The 17,515-nt window shown below is 53.9% G+C and overlaps 1 protein-coding gene across 20 annotated transcripts in view; it reads left to right on the top strand.

Annotated features, from left to right (window-relative positions):
- The window catches only part of DYSF (dysferlin), a 198,668-nt gene that overhangs the window by 78,564 nt on the left and 102,589 nt on the right, over nucleotides 1–17,515 (top strand). For 11 of the 20 annotated variants that reach the window (XM_036334154.1, XM_036334150.1, XM_036334146.1 and 8 more), the window contains 6 exons: nucleotides 7,480–7,521; nucleotides 9,040–9,155; nucleotides 9,650–9,763; nucleotides 11,178–11,355; nucleotides 11,901–12,025; nucleotides 13,808–13,914. In XM_036334154.1, coding sequence (XP_036190047.1) covers nucleotides 7,480–7,521; nucleotides 9,040–9,155; nucleotides 9,650–9,763; nucleotides 11,178–11,355; nucleotides 11,901–12,025; nucleotides 13,808–13,914 — 682 coding nt within the window. The remainder of the gene's footprint in view (nucleotides 1–7,479; nucleotides 7,522–9,039; nucleotides 9,156–9,649; nucleotides 9,764–11,177; nucleotides 11,356–11,900; nucleotides 12,026–13,807; nucleotides 13,915–17,515) is intronic. The other 9 variants (XM_036334149.1, XM_036334167.1, XM_036334161.1 and 6 more) reach the window with 1 other exon arrangement.

Below are 17,515 nucleotides of genomic sequence, written 5' to 3'. Positions count from 1 at the left end.
TTACATTCTAATCACTTGCAGAAGTTTTTTCTTTTTGCACCTTCACCAACACAGAGCAAAGTAATGATATTAAAACAGAACTTTGTTAATTTGATGGGTGAATTTCATTGTTGCCTTGGTTTTCATTTCATTGAAAACTGATGAAGTTGACCAATGCAAATTTAAAAATATTTTATTTATATTTTATTTTTTATTTATATTTTTATTGATTTCAGAGAGGAAGGGAGAGGAGAGAGAGGAGAGAGAGGAGAGAGAGATAGAAACATCAATGATGACAGAGAATCATTAATCGACTGCCTCCTGCATGGCCCACATTGGGGATTGAACCCGCAGCAAGGAGAATCAAACCGTGACCTCCTGGTTCATAGGTTGACACTCAACCACTGAGCCACGCCGGTCGGGGCAAATTTAAAATATTATAATAATTAAATATATTTATATACTTTATTCTATTACATTCTATTGTAAATTGTATGTTTATGTTCTTGTCCAAATTTCTGGTGGTATGTTTGTCTTTTTCTCATTGTTTTATAAGAGTTCTGTATGTGTATGGATGTTAACTTTCTCCCATCATTTATGCTGATTAATTTTTGTCAGCTTTATTTTACCATTTAATAGTTTTTGATGAACAGAAATTTAAAATCTTTATGTAGCCAAATCTGTTATATTTTTTCTTAGTGTATAAGGCAAGGAGCTAACATTATTTTTTTCAAAATCGTCCTTTGGTGATACTCACACTATATATTGAATAGTCTTTTCCTTACATTTGGAAATACCACCAACCCTTACTAAATTACTAGATGTGTTCTTGGGCTTGTTTAAAAAAAATATTGTTGAAAGTATTACATATGCCCCCCTTTTCCCTCATTGACCCCTTCTAGCCTGCCCCCGCCCCCTGCTACCACCCTGTTGTCTGTGTCCATGGGTTATGCATATTTGCATACAAGTTTTTGGTTGCTCTCTTTCCACCCACCCACCTACCTCCGCCTTCCCTCTGAGATTCTGCAGTCTGTTCCATGCTTCTATGATCTATTTTGTCTCTAGACCTATTTTGTTAACAGTTTATTTTGTTCATTAGACTCCACATGTGAGTGAGATCATGTGATACTTGTCTTTCTCTGACTCTGGCTTACTTTGCTTAGCATAATACTCCCCAGGTCCCTCCATGCTGTCTCAAAGGGTAAGAGATCCTTCTTTATTACCGCTGCATAGTATTCTATGGTGTATGTAGATGTACCACAGCTTTTTTATCCACTCATCTACTGATGGGCTGTTTCTAGATCTTAGCTATTGTATTACGTGCTGCTATGAACATAGGGGTGCATACATTCTTTCTGATTGGTGTTTTGGTTTTCTTAAGATATCTTCCTAGAAGTAGGATCACTGGGTCAAATGGCAGTTCCACATTTAATTTTTTGAGAAAACTCCATACTCTTTTTCATAATGGCTATACCAATCCTTGGGCTTGTTTTTTGATTTTCTATTATCTTTAACCAGAGGCCCGGTGCACGAAATTCATGCACTCAGGGCGGGGAGGGTCCCTCAGCCTGGCACGTGCCCTTTCACAGTCCGGGAGTCCTTGGGAAATGTCCAACTGGGAGCAGGCCTAAGCTGGCAGTCAGACATCCTTAGCACTGCTGCGGAGGCAGGAGAGGCTCCCGCCACTGCTGCTGCGCTCACCAGCCATGAGCCCTGCTTCTGGCTGAGTGGTGCTCCCCCTGTGGGAGTGCACTGACCACCAGGAGGCAGCTCCTGCGTTGAGCGTTTGCCCCCTGGTGGTCAGTGTGCATCGTAACGACTGGTCGTTCCACTGTTTGGTCAATTTGCATATTACCCTTTTAGTATATAGGATGGGTATGTGTGCTTATTATTTCTTAGGTTTTGGTTTCTAGGTTATTTTAGCTCTGCAAAATTAATTGGACAAATTTAAGTCTTTTCTAAAATCTGGAACAGTTTATATAACATGAGAATATAGTCTTTTGAGGGTTTGAAATACTTCACCCATAAAACCATATGGGCTGGGTGCCCTTTTTGAGTGAGTATAACACTAGCTCTTTAAAAACTTTTCTGTTTCTCTTGTGATCATTGTTATTTTCAGTTTGTTACTTTTACTACAGTCAGTTTTGATGATTTATATTTTCCTAGAAAAGCATTATTACATTGAGGTCTTCTAATTTATTTATACAGTATTGTACAGATCAATAATTTAAACAACTCTCTATCTGTGATGTTTCCTGCTTTCATATTTCTAATGATATGTATTTGAGTTTTCTTTCTTTTTTCATAATTAGCCTTATTAGAAAAATTTTAACCCCTACTTTATTGGACACTTCAAAAATCAGTTGTTTGGATTTATTTATCAATTCTGATATTTTTCTAGTTTTTAATTCTCTATGTTTTTACTCTTTAACTCTATACGTATTTTGTTGTTTCTTATTTCAGCTTTCTAGTCAACTTCTTGTGTTTATTTTCAGTATTTCTAACTTAAATAATGTAAATATGGTTTCTGGTCCCGTATGTCATGCTTTTGGCCTTCAGCAAACCACAAGGTTATATTTACCTCTATTTTTTATTTTTTTACATCTAGATGTTTAATCTATTTTGGGGTGTTTTCAGAGAGCAGCCTGATTTGATTCCTTTGTAGGTAGTCTATTTTTTCTAACTAGATGCTGCTTTTAGGCATGTATTGTTTTATTGCAGTTTAAAACATTACTTTCATCTGTCTAGATGCAGCACTCCTTTTATTTTGTCTGAGACATGGTGAATTCTTAAATCTGAGCTGAGGAGTAATTTCCTTTATTCTACCATCACAGCCTGGATGCTGACGGCAGGGTGGGCAGAGATAGAGCAGGAGTTCTGGAACCAGCAGCTTAGGTTCAGTTGTGCTTTTTGTAGCTGCGTGAGTTGCTCCAGTCTCCTCTTAGGAACCCCAGGCGCAGGAGGTGGTTATAAGGATCCAGTGAGATTTTAAATGTGAAGTTCTTAGAGTGTCTGGTACGCAATAAACCCTAAAGTAAGGTTTAGTAGCATCGGCATTGGCTTTTACATCACTGATTTCCCCCCTGTATTAATTCTGATATTTTCCCCTGTATTAATTCTGCTTTGTACTATATCTCATGTGGTTTAAAATTGGCAATTACATTTTTAGATTCTTTTTAAAAAAATATATTTTATTGATTTCTTACAGAGAGGAAGGGAGAGGGATAGAGAGTTGGAAACATCGATGAGAGAGAAACATCGATCAGCTGCCTCCTGCACACTCCCTACTGGGGATGTGCCCGCAACCAAGGTACATGCCCTTGACCAGAATTGAACCTGGGACCCTTGAGCCCGCAGGCCGATGCTCTATCCACTGAGCCAAACCTGTTAGGGCCATTTTTAGATTCTTGTCATGCCTTCTTTTCTTGTCATTCCTTTTAATATTTTTTCCTTTCCCTCGTTGTCTGCTCTCTCTCCCAGAAGTTTAGCTTTGTTCCACGAAAGCTATGTCTCCTTGCACTCTACTGAGGGTTCAACATTATTTCCTGAGATCTCCAGGGGAACGCGCTCCTGAATCTCACAGATGCCATCTCCCTCTCCTGTCGGCACTGTTGTTCCTCCCCCTTCGTCACTCACTCTGACAAGAGTGTTGGTGTCTTTCTATGGGGCCTGTCCATCCATCTGGCCAGATCTTTCCCTGGAGGACAGGTGAACGCGCCCCGTTTCTAGAAGACTCCACCTAGTGCCCTGGAAGTTGACCAATCCCTCGAGGTTCTCTGAAACATTACACAAAGAACTTCTAATTATAGAAAATTCAAGCACACGTAAGAGTAAAGGACTGTACAATGAACTCCCAGGTTTCCTCACCCAGCTTCAACATCTAGCTGCTCTGATTTCATTGCTGATACTTGTAATGAGTGAAACACACAAAAACTGCCTCCCAGAAGGCACTGCGACCAGGCTTCCTCCTGCCCCAGCCCCATCCCCTCACCCTCCCAACTGTGGGAGCTGCTGCCCCGGGGTGTGGCCCCTTCTCTAATGCCGTTCAGATCATTTCTGAGGGTGGCTGTCTTGGCTGTAGAAAGACTTGAGGCGGGGGCAGGGGGGTGGGTGGGGTGGGAGAGAGGCTGTCCTGGCCCCCGTCGCAGACCGAAGCTCCTGCTATGGAAGAAACGTCCCCAGTTTGCTGTCTGGCGCTTCCCTGTCCCTGAATCCAGGGACAGACCCGGGGAGAGGCACAAAGTAACCACCGGACTCTCGCGGCAGTTGCTGTTTCCTGAGGTTACAGCGACGCCTGCCATCAGCCGCCAAAGGGGAGTTTAGGCCCCTGGCTCCCCTCAGGCTTCCTTCTGGTGGTGATGATGGCCTTGATCTGTTTTCTGGGTTATGATGAATGTTTTAATGGAAACCTGAGAAAGGTGCTGACTTGGCCACTAGATGGCGCTCAGGCCGTAGGCAACTCCGTGCGGCTCAGGGAGGCGTTCAAAGGCTGACCACCGGCTCCCACAGATTGTTTCGGAACTAAATGAGAATCACCAGTTTTACATGAGCTGTTAGATAGCGCGATCTCTGTAGCAGTAAATGAGTTAAACGTACTGCTCACACCGGAGCCCTTCTGCACCATTGCTCTGACGTCCCTTCCCGCAGATGACCCGTGCCCAGGCCCTGGAATCTCGCACTGGCCTCGCTCCGGGCCAGCCTCCTCCCACTTGTCCTGAGGCCGCCTCAGAAGATGCCACCGCACCTTTCCGTTCAGCTCTTTGTCTTTTCCTTCACCCCGGGGTGGGGGTGGGGGCTGTTACAGCACGACAATGCACCGTCCTTTATTTTGCCACCGCTCTCCAAACCCAAACTAAACTGAGCAGTAAAAATGGGCTCTTTCTCTGTATTCCCGGCCTCATGGTTCACCAGATTATTTGGTCCAACCGGGAGTTTTTGTTTTCGTGTTTATTTCCAATGAGGACCGGACCTAACAGTAGCCTCTTAAGCCCTCTGCCCACAAGTTTGCCTGGCACACTGAAGTGTTCCTTGGACCCTGCGCACCAAGGCACTTAGTAAAAATTTTGTTTTCTGAAAAAGAGTGCTTTCCCCAGAAGCTGCAGTTCTTTTAAAAGGGAACAGATGCACGAGACCCGTGAAACCCACAGAGATCCTCTTATAATGTTACACATATGAAAACCCGCGCTACCTAAATAGCACTTGTGCCCTACAGTTTTTCCACAGTGAAGAAATCTGAAGTTCCTCTTTTTGTCTTTGGAACGTAGATGATAGTGATTTCCCAGCAGTTCTCGGTGTCTCCTCCCGCCTGGCGCAGTCTGGTGTCAGACAGCCAAACTGTGGGTGTGTGGGGTGTGCCGAGGGGCAGGGCTGGCCTCAGGTACCGGCCTCAGCGTCTCCAGCGGACATGGGTGCCCCCGGGGACTGCCCGGGGGCTGTGGTTGGGCTGGGAGGGCCTGCTCTCGTCTCCCTTAGCTCCCCCAGGTGAGAGAGTTGGGCTTGGTTGCTCAGGCCACAAAACTGGGAGTATTCATCTGTGTTTTGGGGCTTCTTTGGTCCGAGGGAAAACACGCCGAAACACTTGGTGTTTTGGCAGAAGGGCGATGAGGACTGAATAGATGCATTGTCTTGGGTGCCTTCACTGGTCACTCTGCCTTTGACTTTATGAGCTGTCTGCAGACACAAGGGAGAGACCCTGGGGTGATCCTCAACACCTGGAGCCCTAGCACCCTGCCCCCAAGTTAAGAAGCATTGGTGTAAGTTGTCAGCAGGGCTATGTCCTACTAGCGCCCAGCACTGTGCCTGGGCTGGCCTGCTGAACAAACAAACGAATGGATGGAGGAATTAATGAAAGGTACTGTTGGGAAACAGGCTATTCTGCAGCCACCCTCTTGGTCCTCCTAGCCACTGGCTGGTGGGTTTAGGGGACAGTTGTGTCTGGGCTGGGCACCGGTTTGCAGCCAGGAACCAGAGTTGGTCTGTGGGTGGGAAGGCGAGTTTGTCTCTGCACCGAGCACATGGAGGTTGGAAGCATGACCTTGGCCTTATTAGCCTGAGATAACTGGCTGGCCCTGTTTGTGCTCCTTTGGAAGGAGCTTAAAATGGAATCAGTTTGCTCCAGGGGGGCCCTGGCCACTGCTCTCCTCAGGGCTCTAGCCGGGTCCGTGTGGGTCCTCTCGCTGTTGCCGAAAGAGGCCCGGCTCCCCCACTGACGAGAACCTGTGCCTGTGGGTATGAACATGGCCATGGACTGTGGTTTCTGCAGCGGACTTCTGCCAGGTGGTGTTCTAGCTGAGGCCTGGCTGAGAGAGCAGAGGGGCTGGCTCCCACGCGCCCTGGAGCTGGGCCTTGCCCTCCTGGCTGCCTTCTGTGCTCAGTGGTCAGCCCTGGCCGTGGGTCCACACTTCCAAACTCCCCTCTTCTCCACACACACTCTCTCTGTGTCTCTGCTCATTCTTCTTTCACAGTGTTTTGCTGAGCGCTTGGCTCTTACCTGCAGTCATGGAGCCCTGGGGAAATAGTCATAGGCATTATTTTTCTTAAGGAGACCAATAAGCAAGGGTGACCAGTGCATGAGAATAATCAGAGTTTCACCATCCACATCTCCAGGCTTGGCCATGACCCCAAACTAAGTTGCCCTTAGATGATTGGAGGAGGAGTATGGGAAAGGGCAAAAACCAGAGAGGACTGTGGAAGGTGACTGAGGGGTGCTCACTCTTTGGGGGGCATCTTGTAATTGCCTAGAAGTGAGGGATGGATTCCAAGAGCCTGGAAGTTTGCCAGAGCATCTCCTTCCTTGCTTCTCTTATTTCTGGACACCCATGGCCAGCATTGAGGGTCACGCCCGAGCGTGGAGAACCTTCAGCTGATGGGCAGTGTCTGTTACTGTGTTTCACTTGCGGAGAGGCAGGTGCCAGAAGCCAGATCCCAGAGTTGTGGAAGTGCAACACGGTGGCAATGCTAGAAATGGCCACTAGGTGGAGATGTTGTGCCTTGAAATGCCACATCTCGAGGCGCCGGGTCCCAAGCGTCAACCTGCCTGTTGGGTGGAGCCCTGGGTGTGCCTGGCTGCCTCGCTCTGGCCCTTTCGTGCTTCCCCCACCCTTTCTTTGTGTCTGTACTTTGTTTCCCTCACTTTTCTGGCTATAATATGGAAAAGCACATTTTCTTCTCTGTGTTATTTCTTGAATGTATCGAGTCAAGTTTTGGGTCCAATTTTCAATTGGCAAACAGAGCACACAGACGTGCAGGCAGACACCAGTGGGGAGGGACCTGAGGGCTCACCAGGGTGCTGGGGGCTGTGTTTGGATGTGGGGGGGGGGATCCTTGATGACTTAGTTGGTGATAAATTCACAGCAGGGCTGGGCCACATCTGTTTCCCACACGGGAGCTGTCTTTCCATCTGTCTGCCTGCCAGCTCTCCGTCCACATTCCCGTTCGCGTAACCAGACTTCCTCCGAGCCATGCCCATCCTAACCCCTTTTCCATTTCTTTACGCTTCAGAGGAGCCTGCAGGTGTGGCCAAGCCTCCTCCAGCCTCGGACAGTACGTGCTGTGGGGAAGATGAGGGTGGGCCTGGGGTTTCCGCTGGAGGGAAGAGGGTGCTGCTTGCCGGGAAGTTTTGATTTGCCTGAGGTGGGTCTGAGATTCCCCACCAGGGTCCCCTCGTTTCCCGTTGACGGAACCTCTCAATCTTGATGGAATACTGGTATATAAATTGCTTTAAAGGCCATTGCCTCCCACTCCCCAAACTCTTCCTAAACCTGCTGGGCTCCATCGGGTGCTCAAATGAACTCACTCTCTCAGCAGGGAGCAGGTGGGGCCTGCATGGGTGTCCTTGGCGGGGAAGGGGACGTCTTGAGGGCCAGTAGGAGGACAGGGGGAGCTGAGAACTCTTGAAGTTGGAATTTGAAAGGTAACTCAGAGTTGAGACGATTGTTACAAGTAATTAGCAATGCTTTGTTCCTTCGGCCTGGGCTTCCCACCCCTGTCCCAGTGCCGGAGCCCTGTCTGTGCCGACAGGAGGGAGCGTGGAGATGGACACAGGGTGGCCCCTGGCTCTGGGGGAGGCATGCTGTTCCTGCCTTCTGGTCAGGAATTTCTTATTTCTCAAGCCCCGTCCCTGCCCCCACCCTGTCCCCCCACCAGCGTCTCACCACTGGCTGGGATTCGGGGATCACAGCTCAGGTCTGGCTCAAGCCCTTCTTCGCTGAGGCCATTTGTTTTGTGCCCACCTTACTCCTTGTATGGATTGGAGCACCCCGGATAGTTCTTGTCTCCCCTCCCCCACCACAACCTCCACCCCCAATATTCCCAGAGTACAGCCAGTGAAGTCCCATCCTGGAGAACTTGGCTGCCAGCTGGAAAATGATGACATGAACAAAAGAGGGCCCCTAAGAAGGATGCTGAGAAGAGCTTTTCCCTGATGTTAGTGTAGTTCTTCTATCTCCCCTCCAGCCTTGGCCACTGGAAGGTTGTTCTGTGCACAGTGAGGGAAGAGGGAGGGGTTGCCAGCATGAGTCAGGGCTCTTCGGGTCTGTTTCCGGGGTGGAGAGATAGGTGCCTGGGGCTGCTTGTGGGGGGATATCTGGCTGGGCCCGCTCCTTGGTGCCCTGGGAGAGGGCTTCTCCACTCATGAGGTTGTGGACCTCCTCTGTGCCTCCCCACTCTCGTGTATGGGTTGGGGAGGCGCTGAGGGATGGGTGTGGCCTGAGGGGGGGCAGGGGAGGACCCTGGCCCCAGATTTACGTGCTGGCTTGGTGCATGGATCTGAGCTCAGACCGTTTTGGGTCATGCCACATTGGAGTCAGGGGCCCCTTTGCACCCCTGAGCCTCAGTTTCCCCGTCTATAAGAGGAGATCATAAAAATAATAAAAATGCCCACATCTCAGCCTTGTGGTGGGGATTAGAGGGACGCGTGGGAGACAGTGGGAGCTCTCATCAGTGTCACTGCTCTTTAGGCACGTATGAGGCTGTGCCCCTCACCCGCGTAGGGAACTGGGGCCCAGGGGTGGGCTCAGGCCCGAGGGTGGCCAGCCCTCTGACCCTGCCTGTGTCTCCCAGTGGACGACCATCTGGGCTTCCTGCCCACCTTTGGGCCCTGCTACGTCAACCTCTACGGCAGTCCCAGGGAGTTCACCGGCTTCCCGGACCCTTATGCAGAGCTCAACATGGGCAAGGTGAGTCAGCCAGACCCCTCACACTCCTGGATCCCCAGGTCTTCCAGCCTGGCCTGGCGGTACCGGGGGCCACCTGGACTGGAAGGCCTAGCAGGGCTTGAGCAGGCCCAGGGCTAGTAGCCCTCCTCCTGCCTGGCCCCATCCTGGCCCCTTCCTCCCTCCCACTGCCCTCTCTTTTGCCTCTCCTTTAGGGCCAGCCTGATTCCCCCACTTTCCTGGCCCCTGAGGGGCCCCGGTCCCCCTCCCCCCTTACCCGCTATCTGTCTCAGGTTTCACCTCTCCTCTGGCTGGGTTGGAGCCTGGTACTGACCATCTGGGAGGCTTGGCCTGTCACCCGGACTCTCTGGGCACCATTTCCTTATTTGCAGAGTGATGGGGTGGCCCAGGGACCTCCTTGGTGCCTGGGAAATGAGCAGCCTCAGGGGCAGATGAGGCCCCTTTCCTTTTCCTCCTCTCCATCCCCCCTGCTCCTAGTGATCCAACCTCCGCTCTAGGGTGAAGGTGTGGCCTACCGAGGCCGGGTGCTGCTGTCCCTGGAGACCAAGCTGGTGGAACACTGCGAGCAGAAGGTGGAGGATCTCCCCGCAGACGACATTCTCCGGGTGGAGGTGAGGGGTGTGGCTCTCTGAGGCATGAGGGTGGTGGTCGAGGGGGGCTGGCCTGGAGGTGTCCTGGTGGGGGAAGCTCGGCTCCACCCACGCTCATATGGGAAGTGGGAGTAACCCCATCACTACCCTGCCTCCCCGAGGAATGTTCAAAGACTCAAAAAAGATGAACGAAAGTATTTTAAAAGTCTAGAGCTCAATCCAAACCGAGAGGCTATTTAATAACAATAATGTGAGAATAGCTAACACCATGTGTCAGACACTGTGCTGGTGACAGTCCGCTGTCTCTGCGTCCTCCCAGCAGCCACGAGATGACGACTGTTAGTATCTCCATTTTACAGATGAGGAGGCGGAGTCTCAAAGGAATCAGAGCAGCAAGTGGGAGAGCTGGGCCTTGTGTCCAAGAGGCAGCTGTGTGGGGCCTGCACTCTCAGGCTCTGTAGTCAGCAGGCGCTTGCTTCCGTCCTGGCTGGGCCACCCACCAGCTGTCAGAGCCCCCCGTCTGTAAAGTGGGGGTAGTCATTACATTTACCTCGTCAGTGTGTTGTGAGGATTAAATTCACACCCATTGCAGGAAGCACTCCATCAGTGTTAGCTGTTATTACTATTTACATCAGCGGTTCTCAACCTGTGGGTCGCGACCCCTTTGGGGGTCGAACGACCCTTTCACAGGGGTCGCCTGAGACCATCGGAAAACACATACATAATTACATATTGTTTTTGTGATTAATCACTATGCTTTAATTATGTTCAATTTGTAACAATGAAATTGGGGGTCACCACAACATGAGGAACTGTATTAAAGGGTCGTGGCATTAGGAAGGTTGAGAACCACTGATTTACATGATTCCAAACCCACTTGTGTGACCCTCTTCTCTCTGCCTTCCACGAAGCGGGTGGTGGAGTCACCTTGGTTCTTGTATTGAGTGCTTCCCATGTCCTTTGCCCTGTGCCTGATGCCCAGAGGGGACCAGGGGATCCATTGGTCCCAAGCCCATGGTAGCCTGGGACACTGCAGGGCTGGCTGGCTCGGGGAGACCCTGAGCGGTGGGCCGGGAGCCCTGGGCAGGGCACGTGGTCGAGAGCCTTTGCCCCTACTCAACAGCAGATGCAGAAGACCAGGCTCCTTGGGCTGGTGGTGCCATGGCTGCTGGTTTGGATTAAGGAGCAGCATGGCCTTGGAGGCGTAACCTTATTAGAGGAATGTGGCCAAGCACACAGGCCTGGAATGAGTTTGCTCAGTTAGTAACCGAATCTGGGCGCTGTTGCTGAGCTGGACCATGCGCCACCCATCCGTCCAGCCAGGATTTACTGGGCGCCAGGCACCGCCAGGGCCTGCCAGACATGTGACTCCTCTGCACCCCGGTGTCTCCCTTCCCCCTCCCTGTGACTCTCTGGCCGCCCTCTCTGCTTCCAGAAGTACCTCCGAAGGCGCAAGTACTCCCTCTTCGCGGCCTTCTACTCGGCGTCCATGCTGCAGGACGTCGACGATGCCATTCAGTTTGAGGTCAGCATCGGGAACTATGGCAACAAGTTCGATAACACCTGCCTGCCGCTGGCCTCCACCACCCAGTACAGCCGGGCGGTCTTTGACGGTGAGGCCAGAGGCCACGTGCCGGGATGGAGCCCAGATCCTGGAGGGGGGCCGGGCCCTACGTCCTGCCTCCCATTCGGAGTTGCCAGAGGTCCACTCGAGGGCCTGTTGGGGGGGACCCTCTGCTGGCTTCCCCTGTGCCTCCTCCCCCATCACCTTCCAGGGGTTGCTGCTGCCAGGACCCACAGATTGGTTTCCCCAAACTGGCTACAGTGAGCCTTGATTTTGACCTGTGGGGTCATTGATCACCTGGTGGCTGTGGGGCTTGGCGTAGAGAATGTAGAGAATGTGGGTTCCCAGCATCCTTCCAGCAGCCCCCCTGCTTTGCTGCCTTAAGGTGCCCCCGTGAGAGCAGTGGCTGTCGTCAGCACAGAGGGGGAGCGTGGGCACCTTGTCTGGACTCTGGGAAACACTGTCACATGCGTGTGTGTCCCACGGAGTTCTCAGTGGGGCGAGGGAGCAGGTGCCGGAATCCATCCCACCCTCGGTCCCCTTCCCCTAGCCCTGCACCCCTGGCTCAGCACCAGGCCCTCTGTGTCCTGCCAGGCTGCCACTACTACTACCTCCCCTGGGGCAACGTGAAGCCCGTGGTGGTGCTGTCGTCTTACTGGGAGGACATCAGCCACAGGATCGAGGCGCAGAACCAGCTGCTCAGGATCGCTGACCGGCTGGTGAGTGGAAGCAGCCTGTGCCTGCACCCCCGCCGTGGGCGTCGTCAGACCGGCCCCCGCGGGTGCACACACTCACCTACAGCTGTGCCTGGGCCCCTTGGTCCTCACGGGGCCAGGCTGTGGTCCTGTCCTGCATACGGGGAAGAGAGGACAGGGAGTGAGAACTGTGCCAGGGGAACCCTCAGTCTGATGGAGAAGACAGCACCGAAAAGGAGCCGAGAGAGGCTGAGCGAGGAGCAGGACAGACAGAGCCTGGCGCCTGCTCATTCATTCATCCTTTTAGCAGATGCCTTTGACCGTTATCACAGAAAGGACTTGTGCTAGAAACGTCCAGATAGAAGTTAGACATGAACAAGAAGCTGAGCTGCCTTCAGGGAGTCAGTTTAGTGCGGGGAGCCTAGGCTCACCCACACAGAAGTCCTAAACTTCAGGAGTAGCAGGGGCTCTGGGAGGGAGGGCCGGAGAGCATCAGGGAGGCATCTCAGAGCCGCGAGGGGGGAGCAGGAGCCCGGGAAGGGCACCGTGGCAGTGGTCCAGGGAAGAGGGACCAGCACTGGGAAGGAGATGACCTGGGTGGAAATTCCTCGGATTTGGGCTAGGAGGCCCTGGGAGTCTATTGGATGAGGGAAGGGGGAGGACTGGGAATTAGGAAGTCAGGAGAGAGGCAGGTGGTGAATCCTGATTTGGATGCTACCAGGGCTTTGCCCGTGGAGGCTGGGTGTGGCCAGCCTGGTGCTGGGCTGGAGAATGGCGGGGATTCACCGTGGGCAGAAGCGTAGAGGCCAGGGTGGGAGCCGGTGCTCTGGCGGTGGCCCAGGCCGTTCCTGTGTGTGCATGTGGTGGAGGCTCACCCACAAGGCCTGTGGCCCGTGGGAACGAGGAGGCAGGTGTGACCACACCGCTGGAGCAGGTGAGGAGCAACGCTGGAGGGAAGGGGTGTGGAAGGCTCGGGCACATCCGTGGGTGAGGAGGTGAGCGCGGCGAGGAGGGAAGGTGGATGAGGAAGGGGAAGGTGGGGTCTTGGAGTGGCTGGGCGAGGATACAGGCCCAGGTGGAGGGCCGTGGTGGCCCACACCTTTCCTGAGACTGGAAAACTGCGAGGTGCAGGAGGACTTGGCGTTGATGCCTTTTAAGTCCAACTCCTTCCTCTGGGTCAGCCATTCTCCCCTAGGACAGTCCCTGAGGGTGGGAACTGTGTTCTTTCCAGGGCCCGTCCTGCCTGGTGGTCCCAGGGAGGAGCACATGGCAGGAGGCTGGGCTGGGGAGGGCGCGGGGGGCTGAGGGGCAGTGCTGGCCTGGTGGGTGCTCTGTGGGAGATCTCTGCCTCCCAGCTCAGGGCTGAGGCTCGGGAACAGGCTGATGAACCCTGGCATGACCCGGCCGCGGGAGTTTGTAGGATGGGAGCGCTGTGATGGGAGGTTTCTGAGTGCTCCTGAGGCAGGGAGGCCGTGCCCTGAGCCTGGCCGAGTGGTAGGGTTTGTAAGGAGAGAGCAGTGAGACGGCGGACCTGGCTTGAAGGGGCCTGTGAGGAGCTGCACGCAGCACCTAACCTCCTTGTGACCACATGCGCCACAGGCTGGAGCCCCAGGTTCAGAAGTTGGGTGTGGGAGCCCTGGAATGTTCTTGAGCCAGGACAGACCCTGATTTGTCAGGTCTCATCTTTACTCTAATGCTCTCCTCTTTGGCTCAGGGCCTGGGGGTGGTGACGGGGCTTGGGGCTGGGGTCCACGGTGCACCTTGGGCCTGCAGCAGCCGTCTTGACTCTTGCCCGCCTTTCCCCAGGAAGCCGGCCTGGAGCAAGTCCACTTGGCCCTGAAGGTGCAGTGCTCCTCCGAGGACATGGACGCCCTGGTGGCTCAGCTGATGGATGAGCTCATCGCAGACTGCAGGTAGGGGTGCCCGGCACCCACGCCCACCCTCCTGACGCAACCAGGCCCTTTCCCGGGAGTGTTCGTGGGTGGCGGTGGGCGGCGGCACGTCTCCCGGCCCTGCTTGGCCAGCAGTCCAGCCATGCTGAGTCCAGAGGTGGCGGAGCCAGCACGGGGAGTTGAAAAGGTGACATTTAGAGCAGGTCATAAATCTCCCTGCAGCAGCGGCAGCTGTGGGCCCTGGGCGGCCGCTCACCTGAATGGGGAGCATTGTGTCTCTGATCCCCGACCTCTTATTTCCCTGATGGAATCTGCAGGAGGAGCGGGCTGGGGGGAGTGACGGCGGCGTCCCTCCTTCCCCCAAGGCCATGTCGGGGACCATGGTTTCTGTTTGGCCGTCTATTGACGTGGCTGATGGTCAGGAAAAGGGGGCCTTGGGTGCTGGAGAACAGGGGCTCTGAGGCCCGGGAGACGGTGCACCTCAGCATATCCTCCCCGTGCGGCCGCGACTTGGGGCTCACCACCCACCTGCTCTGGCCTCGTTTTCCTCATCTTTAACGGACACGGAGAATAACTAACTTGTAAAAGCGCACACACAAGGCGCCCGGCCCCATGTTTAACACACGGTAACTGTGATTTTTATTGAGAAGCAGCGATGTCAGGAGATGTAGGTTCTTGTCCCTTTCACCAGCCCTGCAGCTCTGGGCAGCTTCACTTCTCTGGACCTTAGTTTTCTCAGCTGTTACAGGGACCTGACAGCAACAAGTGGCCTTTCTGCTTCCTACGGAGTCAAGTGTGAACATATGCAAATGCGTTCTGTGTGCCTCTCAGTCCTGTCAGCCCACCCCCTAGGGAAGGTGTGACCAGTGCCTTCATGCGGAGACCTGGGTCACCTTCCTGTCGCCTGATGCAGCGTCCTCCTAGTCCAGTGATGGCGAACCTTTTGAGCTTGGGGTGTCAGCATTCTGAAAAACCCTAACTCAACTCTGGTGCCGTGTCACATATAGAAATTTTTTGATATCTGCAACCACAGTAAAACAAAGACTTATATTTTTGATATTTATTTTATATATTTAAATGCCATTTAACAAAGAAAAATCAACCAAAAAAATGAGTTCTCGTGTCACCTCTGACACGTGTGTTATAGGTTCGCCATCACTGTCCTAGTCCTTTGTACCTCGGCTGGGAAGGACCAGGACAAACATTTCCCCAAAGAATCACCTCCCTCTCCCCCGATCCGTGGTGGCATTGCGGGCGGGTCATTCATCCATGCCCCAGCCTTCCTGAAGGCTTGCATGCGGAGCAGGTTGACAAGGGGCAGCGTTAGCCCTCACGTGACTCATGCGAGAGTGAGCAAATGCTGTCAGGTGTGTCGGGTTGGAGGCATGTGCTATAGGAGCTCAGAGCAGGTGCGTGCAACTCAAGTCTAATGTGGATGCTTCCTGGGGCTAGGGCAGCCGTGGGCAAACTACGGCCTGCGGGCCAGATCCGGCCATTTGAAATGAATAAAACTATTGAAAAAAAAGACCGTACCCTTTTATGTAATGATGTTTACTTTGAATTTATATTAGTTCACACAAACACTCCATCCATGCTTTTGTTCCGGCCCTCCGGTCCAGTTTAAGAACCCACTGTGGCCCTCGAGTCAAAAAGTTTGCCCACCCCTGGGCTGGGGGATGCCCGATGTGAGCTCTGAAGGGGGAGGACCAGGAGTCAGCCCTGGAGAGAGGGTCCCCCAGGCAAAGGCAGAGAAGCCTGAAGTGCCTGCTGCCTCTGGGAGGGGATAGTGACCGGGCAGCTCAAGTCTAAACGAGACAGGCCTCAGGGGTCCCCGAAGGTGGACTCAGCCTTGGGAACTGTCTGGGAGCACAGTGGTCCCCGTGGTTCAGATGCTCACTGTGGCTGCAGTTCAAGGGATGGGCTGGTGGTGGTGATGGGAGACTGGACCAGGCATCACGGAAGGAGGGACTCTGGGAGGGGAGGGGGCAGAGGGCAGCAGAGGGCAGCGTGGACTACACAGGAGGCATCAAGACGACAGCAACCCCAGAAAGAGCAGGTTCTGTGCCAGGTGCTGTCCTAGAATTTTGCACGTATGAACTAATCATAACAACCGTATGGGGTAGGAACTAGAATGATCCCCATTCTACAGAGGAGGAAAATGAGACCTGGTGAGGTTAATGAACCTGGTCAGATTGACACCCCTAGTAGGTGGCCGAGCCCCTTGGTGCTGTACTGCTCCTTAAGGACAGGGCGTGATGGGGGATTGGCTGTGGGGGCCCAAGGAAGGTGAAGCATGATCCCCTGGCTCTGGCCTGGGCAGCTGGGTGGATGGCAGGGCCAGTCCAGAGAGGTCAGCAGGAGAAGCAGCTTTTGGAGGAAATAAATTCAGGGCTGGCCATGTGGAGTGGGAGGTGCCTGTGGGATGCCCGTCTGTGATCTGGAGGTCAGAGGGCAGAGGGAGGCTGGAGGGGCACACAGGGACACGGCCCCCATGGGGAGGGCCTCAGCAGGCCTCTCTGTGCCCCACTGGCCGGGCCTGACAGCTGGGGTGCGGAGGTGGGCCCGGGCCCCGCTCATGACTCACGCGTTATGTGGACCTTGGCAGGTCTGAGGCGCCTGAAACATCTCAGACGAGTGGACCCAGTGCGGGGCTGCCCTTGCTGCCCTCGCAGGTTCTCGGAGGATTTGGCTAAAAATGCTTCTGCTAAAGCCTGGCCCCCTCGAGCCACTGTCCTCAGGACAGAGGGGGCCTGGGGCCTCGAGGCACTGGTCCCAGGTCAGGAGCTCTGGAGGAGGTTCCTCACCCTCTGAGGAACCCAGGAACGGCTCTCCCTCACCAGACTGACTCCCTCAGGCTCCACCCGAGGCCCCCACCAGCCCCAGGGCCACAGCAAGGGGGCTTCCTTCCCCTTTGGCTCTGTGCTGCGCATCATCACAGCAGGGCAGCCGGGTCCGGGTCCAGAGCCAGCTCGCCATGGCTGACCCTGGCTGCTCACCCCTCCTCGGCCAGCCCTGCCCCTGCCCCTGCCTCCACCATGTCCTTTGTTCCATCGGACCCTTTTCCTGCCTCCTCTCCCTGGGAGCCCCTCTCCCCCCACGGCCAGTGGCCCTCACCCTGTTCTTCGGGCCCAGCCCTCTCGTCTCATCGCTAACCCGACTGCCCACCCGACCTCTCCACTGGGTGTCCTGCAGCACGTTCAGTGCATTCCCTGATCTTCCCAAAACGGTGCCCGGCTCCTCCACCTCAGCCCTGCGGTGTCTCCGGTCAGGAAAAGTCCCGGCTCTTACCCTGGTGGACAATCTCTCTGTCCCCGCTCCCTGCCTGGCGGGCCCCAGGGATCCTACACCTGACCTCTTCAGAGCCACCCTGCACATGCTCCCTCCTGCCCCTGAGGTTTCGTCTTGTGCATATACGGCTCCTTCTGCTAGAACACCCTTCCTGCTCTTGTTGGCCTGACAGGTGCAGCGAGGGGCCACTTCCTCCAGGAAGTACTCCTGACTCCGAGGCTGCTCAGTGGGGGCTCCCTGAAGGCAGGGCTGGACTCAGCCAGGACCAGCAGGGCTGCTGCTCCTGAGGAGTGAATGAATGGCCCTGTGGCCAGTTCATCTTTCAGGCTGGACC

This window comes from Myotis myotis, unplaced genomic scaffold (genome assembly GCF_014108235.1).
Source record: "Myotis myotis isolate mMyoMyo1 unplaced genomic scaffold, mMyoMyo1.p scaffold_m19_p_14, whole genome shotgun sequence".
Lineage (NCBI taxonomy): Eukaryota > Metazoa > Chordata > Mammalia > Chiroptera > Vespertilionidae > Myotis > Myotis myotis.
Note: the sequence above shows the minus strand (reverse complement) of the source record. Positions and strands in the feature narration are given on the sequence as shown.